Source organism: Theobroma umbraticum, unplaced genomic scaffold (assembly GCF_002168275.2).
Source record: "Theobroma umbraticum cultivar Fairchild unplaced genomic scaffold, ASM216827v3 scaffold_67.0, whole genome shotgun sequence".
NCBI classification, from domain to species: Eukaryota; Viridiplantae; Streptophyta; class Magnoliopsida; order Malvales; family Malvaceae; genus Theobroma; species Theobroma umbraticum.
In genome coordinates, this window is record NW_018397262.1 from 2,181,048 (window position 1) to 2,191,591 (window position 10,544).

At 31.4% G+C, this 10,544-nt stretch overlaps 1 protein-coding gene across 1 annotated transcript; it reads left to right on the forward strand.

Annotated features, from left to right (window-relative positions):
• Window positions 1–7,530: 7,530 nt before the first annotated feature.
• Window positions 7,531–10,281, forward strand: LOC110419812 (UPF0481 protein At3g47200-like). The gene is made up of 3 exons (XM_021432928.2): window positions 7,531–7,673; window positions 8,121–8,177; window positions 8,665–10,281. Exons 1-3 carry the CDS (start codon window positions 7,641–7,643, stop codon window positions 10,117–10,119), a joined length of 1,545 nt encoding a protein of 514 aa, XP_021288603.2. The 5' UTR covers window positions 7,531–7,640; the 3' UTR covers window positions 10,120–10,281.
• Window positions 10,282–10,544: the final 263 nt, after the last annotated feature.

Consider the following 10,544-nt stretch of genomic DNA (forward strand, 5'->3'; position numbering starts at 1 on the left):
ATAGCCATTTGAAACATATGAAAAGTATGTAATTCAAATTATAATTCATGTAAATCGTAATCTAGCTCAAAGCTAAACACACATCATACCAAAACATGCTAATAGCACATGATCTCATTCACTATATTCTCAAAACATGGTCAGGCATGTAGTTCAAACATCATCCACAATTCAAACTCAATGCATATTTTGAAAAGTAAAAATATTGAAAAGTTTGCTTCCCACAAAACCTTTTTTATACATATATAGGTATATATATATATATATATAACAATATGCATTTCAAAACCATATTCAAAACATGGTGACAATCATCATTCAATCCACAAAATTTGTATTTTTATCAAAAGCATTCCCCATGCTATTCTAAATATCAAAAGCATCCATAATGCTATTTTAAACAAGCTTACGTAATTATATAACAAAATACTTTGAAAACACCATAACCACTCACTTGGGCGATGCATGCCCTTTCCTTTAGCACTTTTCAACAAACACTCAACTTCTCCTAAAGCCAACTTTTCAAACAACACCTATCCAAGATTAATCCATTGTTAATACCTTATTCTTTGGATATAACTTTCAATAATAACCATAAATCCTTTTACCAACTTCTCCTTTCAATCTCAAATCCAAAAATCAGCAACTAAAACCCAACCTAACTATGAGTGTTAATCTACAACTATTTAAGGGTTTAAGCAAATTTACTTTGGTGAGCTTGAGAGTACCAAAACCACTCCAAAAACTTAAGTTTTAGAGAGTAAAAAAAAATTCAATGATCCACAATTTATGGAAATCAAAACCACAAGTTTAGATGTTTTAGATGAGGAAACCTTAACCAAAGTCTTTGAAATCAAAATCTTAACTTCATTATTCTTTTAAAAAGCTTGAATCCCTTGAAAATGATGAGGGAGAGAAAAAAAAAGGAAAGAGAGAAAAAAAAGGCTGGGAAATAGAGAGAAAACGTTTTTTAATCATTTGGGGCAAAGTTAAAGGTTTTTAAGGCTTAAAATATTAGGAAAAAATAAGGTTTTTAACTTATAAGCTGCCCGATATTTCACTTATAAGATGTACTTTCGAGCTTCAAGTATTGATACCTTATTAACAAATATCAATACTTTTGTTCTATGATATAGTTTTCAAGACCAAAACCAAAACATTTGACCCTTTATATGCCTCAAGTTTTAGACAAACTCATTTGAAAACCAAAACACCCTTTTCTATGTTGTAAATGTTCAAAAACATCATTTGGAAATCATTTTTCTTTTACATGCTCATCAAGCTAAGTTACAAATTTAATCTTTCTCAAAGGTTGGGGTTTCACAGACTCACTACAAGTAAAGAAGAGATGGCTGGTACTTTTCTGTTCCTTGTTGCACAGAAGACATAATTCCAAACATCTACTTAGCGCTAATCTCTTTACTAATTTCTGCCTTACAGCCACTTGACCCATTGGCACCTGCAAAACGAGCACCTCCACTTTATGAGGTGCAAAACCCATCTAAATCTTCTCCCAATAGTTTGCTTTCACACTATTACATGTCAAGACAATTCTACTAAAACATTTTACAAAGTAGCTACCACTTATCGAGCCTTTCCAAACCATTTTGTCTTCTATATCCATATGAAGATGGAACTCCCACTTAACATGGTGCAGGCGGTTCGATTAATTAATCAATCTCCCAATCAAAGAGGTTTCCTCTAAGACCAATCCTTCATTTCCAATTGTGGTTCTCCTGTAGGTCCAATTCATTTATTTTGCCTACTTTATTGACTATAAGTGAAAATTTTGTAGGGAACTCTTATCTAAGGTGCATACTTTTGATCCATTCATCGGTGCAAAAGGATTTGCTCCTTCCTTTCCCCACTACATATCCCAATCCTTTTGTAACACTTGGAGAGTATACATTATTTCGAGAAAAGAGGACTAATTATGTTACACCATAGGGTTGATACCATCATACTACTTTTTCAAGGGCGACAATAAGTTTGAAATATTGGCATTACTTTTCTCCGCTATAATGGTTCTCCAGAACTACTTTTTTTAATTACCGTATCTCCATATTTATTTTTTAAGCAAAGTTCCACTGTTAATGCGTAAATCAATCACTCCAAGTACACCGTAGTCTCTATAGATGCAGATCGACTCCCAATTAACGAAATGTATCTTCAGGTTTAATGATGACCCATTCCATAGGAATGTTGTTTGTATTTTTATTTAGTTGCTCTACTACTCCCTTGGGAATTTATATAATATAATTACTTTAGTAAAAATGAAAAGGAAAAGCAAGGAAACAATGGTGCATAACGGAAATTTACATAAAAGAACAAAGAAGACAAAGCTATAAAAAAATAAAATATAATTATCAAATTGGTAGCATACTTTTTACTTATTTTTCAAAAATAGAAAAGAAATAAAAAAAGTGAAAGCAAATTATTAAAATATGAAATTTTAGCCGTATAAAAATTTAATGAATTAGCTCTGGGCCAATGAATCAGACAAAAATTTTTAAATTTTTTTGAAAAACAGTAATTTTTTTTAAAATTTCAAAAGTTAGTATGTCATAGTAAGTCCTTAAAGACTAGCTTTGAAGTTTGAAAATTCTCTACAATGACAAGGTAATTGACAGCACCCACTCTCTACTATGTCCTCTATGAACATGTAAGCCTAAGCTTTTCTAGTGCAAAACAGCATACAGCAAATTTGTTGAAGAAACTAAGCAGGCTTAAAAAAGAGCATCACAAAAAACATATTAATGGTAAAGTAAACAGCACTAGCGGTTTGCAGACCCACAGGAAACTTGTGTCTGTAGACTGTAATTGCCTACCCCTTCACCTGCCCGGATAGTAAAAGTATTAAATATTTTATATTACTTTAATAATAAAATATAAATATAATCACGACCTAGGACAGGTTGGATTTGGGCTCGGCTTTGTATTTATCTTTTATTATTGTGAGACTTTGACATTTGCTGACAAGGTCACGAATGTCGATTACTTTTTAATTTGGAACAAAAGAAACACCACTCAACAACTGACCGTACCAGAAGTGTAAATCTTTGCAACAATTTGCGCCCCCTACCCCGCCGTCGGTGTTGCCAGCTCGTCCCCCTCTTGCTGAAAGCCAAGAATAATTCAAGGAAGCCCTCATTGGCCATATACAAGCTCGTTTCCGCACAACAACCACCATTTGTCAATTATAAATCTTATTTTAAATTTGAAAAAGCCCTCAACGCAAAGCTATTGATCAGCATTGGCCGCCAGAACAATATTCTAATCTCATTTGTAAAATTTAAAATTACTAATTAATTTTTCTTATCTTGCATCTTAAATATATAGTTTTTTCTATTGAATAACAAAAATTGTAAAACACTGACTTATAGCTACTACAGTACAATTTAAAGACTTCGAAAATTCATCTATAAGTGTTGAGGAATTAGACCATATGTATGGTTTTATTCTTGCACAAAAATCGATAAAATCAATTAAGTGACCACTCTTTTAAGCTTTTAATCAATTTACAGGGTTTGGTTAAGGGCCTATTTCTATTATAAATTAGAAGGATTGAAGTTGAAGATAATGGTAAATATCCAAACCCCCATATATTTAAGACTCAATATATATATATATATATATATATGACTTAATTTAGTACTTGATCTAAAATGTTTATGGCACATTTGATTCTCGGAATGGAATAATTATTCCATGGAATAATATAGGACGTGAATAAACATATATAAAACTTTCAACCAAGGTTGAGGGAATAAACATGAACAGTTACTAAGACAAAAAAAACATTCAATTCAATGACTTAAAAATTAAAGTTTTGGTAAAATTTCTTCTAGTATATATATGATTAGTAAGAAAGAAAAGAAATGCAAAATCCTTTATTTTGATTTTTATCAACCAAATAATTATTTTGTTTCCCAATCAATTAAAATTATTTTCTTCAGTTATGTAAGGCTTACGGAATTCTTAGGTATTGCTTCTATGCTGGAAATGAGTATTGCGTTTAGCATTACTGAATTGGAGAGTCATTATTAATGAATTTAAACACATGTTTTATTTGTATTAATATAAAAACTTGAGCAAATGCTAGCTTATTGCATGAACCTTCTACCTACTGGAATTAAATCTAAATTTTATGTCTCATCTAATCTCATCACCCCCCTTCCCTCTAATATGGTACCTGACTTCGGATTGAATTTATTATTAGATGCATGATATTTAATTGGCTGGCAATGATGTGAATTAAATTAAGGGTTAGCTTTTTAGTTTTTGTTCTCCTAATAATTGAACGTTAGGAACGATAAGGGGATGAATCTTAAACTTTAATCCTTCGTTTGAGAAAGTAAAAAAGGATTAGGTTAAAAGTGACTCGTTAGGAAAGAGAAAGTGCCTGCCAATTAACACATGATCATGCACACATAACGAAATTAAGACACCCTAGTCACCAATAGTGTGTGAAAGCAATTTGAAATTAATTTCTATAAACAAAGACTAAATTGGTATCATATGTTAAAGTAATTAAGTCAACAAGTCAATGTCTTCTACCGAGTCAATAAAAAAAATTGGAGTGTAGTTGTAGTCACAGGTCAAGTTTGAGCTCAAATTAATATGGGATTGGGTGGCCATTAAAGAAATTAGTTGACAAAAACCACATTAAAGAAAGACTTCAGTTGACTAACAATTTTATTATTGATGTTCGGGCTCTCGGTCCTGTGAAACAAATTTTTTTAAAAAAAAATATCTCTCCAAGGATGTTTACTTAAAATTATAAAACTTGTTAAAAATTACTACTCATTAGCATAAATTAAAATATTAAAATTAAATAAAATATGATTTTACATTACAAATTATCATGTTCATAACTAATAATATGACAAATTTCTTTTCATCAATTAAAACTAAGTATAGTCATCATAAACCATGTAAAGTTAAACACAAAAATCAAATAATCAAATAATATATCTATAAAATAAAAAAAATCATAATTTTAAGATATTATTTGACATGCAATACTATTTTCTATTAGTTAGACTATAATTATGAATCTAAATTATTAAATTAATCAAAAAAATTTAGACATAAAGTATTTAAAAATTTCATTTGGGTTGAAAATTACTTACAATTAAAACCTAGATGAGTTGTTTCGAGAGAGTGAAAAATACAGTCATGACCGAGAAGGGAAATGATTTGAATTTTTAGACAGTAATAGTAGTTTAAGTTTTGATATTTTTAATAAAATCTTAAATTATAGAAGAAAATTTTTTTTATCTTTTCTTTGTAGTATTTAAATATTAAAACATAAATTATTTTTTAATAAATCAATTTTACTCGGAGCTTTTGACCTCACTTTGTATAAACTTATAAAAAAAGAAGTTTATTAGTATAGTAATTAAATCAAAGAGAGCAGTGAAATGGAAGAACACTTTCACTCATCGACAACATATATATATATATAGTACATACCCACCAAAAAAAATAAAAAGTTTTCTTCTTAATGCTTCGCTTCCATAGTGAAACGATGGAGCAGAAGGAATACAATGGAAACCATTCTTCTCGAAATCCAGCAGAAGAGGAGGGAGATCATACTTTGAGTCCACCTTCGTTTTCTTCTCTACCGAAATTAGACGAGGTAACTAAGTAGGGTCCAAAATCATTCTTTTCTGACTTCTTTCTCGTCCCTCATAGACAAAAGGAGTCTAGCTATACTTTTTATACTATTATATTGAGATTTATGCTATGCTTTCTTTTCTTTTTTGGTTCATTTTTCATACTTTTATAGTTTTTAATGCCTTTTTGATGGGTTTGGTTTGTTGGAATTAAGCTGATTTTCTTAATTTCTACGACTATTTTGATTGGAAAATGGAGGAAACAAGCTCTTATGCGTATAAAAGGAAACTTTATATCTATTTTAGTTGTTCTTTTCTTTTGTCTCTGTTGGTCAACCACTAAAGATGTGGACGGCGTAATGGAACGCTGATCTAGCTCTTTTTGTGATTGGATCTGGTCGCCACATCACCAGATTGGCAAAAATGCAAGATCTGACGCTTCCTCAGTCGCATTTGGCTGTGGAGGCACTAGTGCCGCCATTGCCACTGCCACCCTCCACCGCTCTTTAGTGGTGGAGGAAATTTAGGCAGAGAAGAAAAAAGAGAGGATGGAATAGAATATTTTTATTCAAAATTTTGTTGACTCTAGTCCGCAGGGGATGGAATAGAATAACCAATAATATTTGTTATGTGTTATTAAAGAATAACCATTCTTAGGAGTGACTATTTTATGCTATAAAGAGAAACCAAACAAAAGAATTGTGGGCTATGATTTTTTACAAAACCAGCTGCTCAGTGTCTTAAATATTGAACTTATCATATGTGACTCCAACTCTATTTGAGAATCAATTTTAGATTCAGTGAAATTTTTCTGTTAAATGTCTTTTTTTTTTTTGCATGGCCTGTTAAAGTTATTTAGTAGTTAAATTTAAAGTTATCTTTTTTCTAAAAGGCAAACTATGAATATATTAATCCAAAGAGAAAAAGGATCCCTCATTCCATCATTAACAAAAGACTTGCAGTACAGTAAAAATCATTTGCAGGGGTGTCAAGGCAGTCCATAGAGAGACCGGACTAACCCTTAAAACAGAAAAAGCTATACAAAATATTCTGTACGTAGGAAACTCTATGCCAAGGTGGCCTCGTACCGAAGCAAACAAAATGTTATCTTTTGTTATCATCAAATTTTAAAATATAATCTTTATATATTTTGGTTCGTAGGATAGAATGGAATGAATAGAATATGTATTCTATGAAAATAGAATAAGATAGAAATAAAATGAAAATGTTAAATAATGTAAGAATTGTTATTATAACTTATTACAATATCTTGTTGATAATAAGAATTTTAGAATAATAAAAAAATAGATGATAAAAAGATTAAAATATTTTTTGATATAATATATGATTATTTATTTTTATTTTATTTTATTTTAAAATATTTATAATTTATAATTTATTTAAAATCCTAATAATTGATAATTTAAATAGTAATTTTTATTTTTAATTTAAATATTATTATGATTAAAATATTAATAATTTTTATTAATTTTTAAATTTAAAATATGAATTTTTTTATAATATACAATTAAAAACTTAAACTTTTTATTATAATATATGATTATCTATTTTTATTTTATTTTATTTTAAAAATATTAATACCACATAATTTATTTAAAATATTATAATTGATATTTAAATATTAACATTTAAAATACTAATATTTTATCTATAATTTAAATATTATTATGATTAAATATTAATAATTTTAATTATTTTCCTTTTCAAAAAAATAATTTAATTATTTTTAAATTTAAATATTAATTTTTTACAATATATAACTAACAACTTAAACTTTTTATTTTAAATTCTTTGTTTTCTTTTTTTTTTTGGTAATTTTCACTTATAAGGGACATTTTATCTTATTAATTTTAGAAGCTATTCATTCCCCCACCCATGAAATAGCAAATACCACAAGGGAGTTGGGATTAGCTTGCTGTTGCTGCCTTTACACCTTTGCAACAATGTCTCGTTGCCAACAATCATTCTGATAAATGTTTTGCGCAGGTGAAGGCGTTTCCTATGCCTAGTTTTGCAGCTGCTGCTGCTTTTCCGGTAAACGAAAATGCCTACGAACTTTGTATTAAAATTTCTTTTCTTGCATATTAACTATTAGTGCTTTTGCCTGTTTCCTACACTTTCTCTGTCCAGCAATATGTATCTACATTTATCTTCCCAAGCCTGAGGGTTTATGGGATGGGCAATGGTCCTAGTGTATGGTAGGCAGTGGCTTACTCTCTTGTGTGTTCATTGTGTTCACTTTTCTTCTTTTCTCCTAGTATTTTAATGTATTATAGTGGGAGGGAGAAATGAATATGTTAGGAGAGATTCTGGCACAAGAGGAATGAATGTTATAACTATGCTCTCTTTTTGATGTTGACAACAAAGAAGTTGTATGGTATTGCTCGTGTTGGCAGTTTATGATTGTTCATTTTTTAATCTTGTAATAACATTTAAATCATTGGCCTAGCAAAAACAGAATCTTACATATTTCTTGGACAGGCCAAAAACACAGCTGCTAATAATAGGGTGCCTACCTTCAGCATGCCTCCTTTTCAGGTAAATGAAATTTATTTATGATCATGAAATTAGATACCTAGATTAACCCGTTTCATTGCAAAAAGTAGTTAATTAATCTCATCTATAAGGATTTCATCAGTGCAATCCATGTTCCACATTGGTAAATTTCACCCACGTCACCTCCAATTTTTTCCTCAGAGGATGGCTGGCTGGGTCTTACTTTTTGTACATACACCCTTGTCCTGTTTTTTGTTGGGTTGCATATTGCTGTGACAAGTCTTACTTTTTGGTAAGTACAAAGGAAAAATATGCATATGTAATCTCTTAACGCCTGTCCATTATTTTCATTTACTCTTGTACCCAACCAAGCATGGGTAACTTAAAATTTTTCATTTGCTTAATTGCGTTATGAATTTTTCTTATGCATTTTAGCTAGTAAGTCTTATATATTTCTGCATAGGTGATACGAAAATCTCCGAGTTCTGCCTCCTTTCCAACAAAGTATCTTACATATGTTTTTGGACAGTTGATACGAGAATCTCCAGAGCTTGACGAAAAGGCCTATCTTTTGAGAGTGCCTCATCAAATACGGCAGGTAAACGAAAGTGCCTATGAACCCCAACTAATTTCAATTGGTCCTTATCACCTATGTGCTAAGCCGCACTTGATTGAGATGGAAGTGTACAAAAAACGGTGTTTACAAAGGATTCTTGAGAGAAAAGGCCAGCAAAGCAAGGAAAGATGTCTGAACGCCATGAACTTAGAACGAGCTCGCAAATGGTATTCGCCATCCTTATCGAAGATACTCGAGAATCCTATTGCCTATAAGGAATTTGAAGAAATGATGCTACATGATGGTTGCTTCATTGTTGAGCTATTGAGTGGGAAGGTACCGGGTGATGACCCTATTTTCAAACTGAAGTGGGTCGTAAATGCCTTATTTCATGATTTCTTGTTACTCGAAAATCAACTTCCTTTCTTTGTGCTAGTGGGCTTGTATCAAGTGATCAAGGATCCATCAGATGAAAAAGATTTTGCTTGCCAGGCTTTTTCTGTCCTTTCTAATTTCTTTCCAGGGCCGAAGAAGTGGAATAAAAACCCTCCTACCATTAAAGATACCGACAATATCAAGCACCTGCTAAGCTTACTACATGATAATTGGTCTCCTTCTCTTCAAGGAATAAGGCGCCATCAAGAGTACTATAGAACAAAAACTGAACCAGCAAAGGCAGGAGAAGAAGCAAGAGAAGAAGGCGGCCTAGCAAAATGGAAATTCACACTCTGTGCCATAGAAAAGCCAGAAGAAAAGAAATTCCAAGGCGACGAAGAGCGCGGTGTGACTAAGGGCGCCAACCACAACTCCTTCAAATGGAAATTCATATGCTGTGCAAGAGAAAAGAAAAATGTAGGAAAAGGCCTAGTGGAATGGCAATCCTTACGCTGTGCAACAGAGCTGGAAGAAGCAGGAATCCAATTCATGAACACTGAAGAGAGCGATGTGAAGAGTTTGTTTGATATAAGCTTTACAGACGCGACAATGAAGATTCCAACCTTAGTGGTTGACGACTATACCGAGCGTCTCTTTCGTAACCTCATTGCCTATGAACTATATGAGGAAGGTTCAACTTATGTCATTGATTATGTGACATTGATGGATAACCTTATCGACACAGCCAACGATGTGCAAGTGCTTCGTTTCAGTGGAATCATCGAAAATATGTTGGGTGATGATGAAGCTGTTGCTCAAATGCTTAACAGACTTCGTGACCATGTTACACTATGTGGCGATACCTTTTACTACGAGGAGATATTTGTTGACGTGAAGAAGCATTGCGCAAGACGTTGGAACACATGGAAGGCGAAATTAAGGCATGATTATTTTAACAGTCCCTGGGCACTCGTCTCCTTTATTGCTGCTCTTCTCGTTATCCTTCTTACCATGGGACAGTTTATTACTGCAATCATTCCTCTTGTAAAATAACGGCTTGGAGGCAGGCTTGGTGGCTGTAAAATATGGCAAACTAAAGCTCATGCGCTTCTTGCCTTTTAGTTGTTCTTGTTTTTTTCTCTCTTTATGTTTTACTCATTGTTGTTAAAGCTACATCAACTCTGTACTTTCATCGTATATTCAATAAAGTCTTTTATTGACTGATCAGAAATATATATATATATATATATAGCTTAAGAGTAAAATTAAAATTATTACATATAACTTAAATGGTTTATTAGTTCAAATTCTTGGTTTGAGCAATTATAAGGATAGTTATATAAGTAATGGCTTAAATAAATACTTACCCTCAATTTGCATTTTAATATTTAACTTGAGATAGAAATTACTCATTCTGTCTCATATATATTTTTTGTTTGCATAATATTTAACTAGAGATAGAAAATGTGAAACCTTAA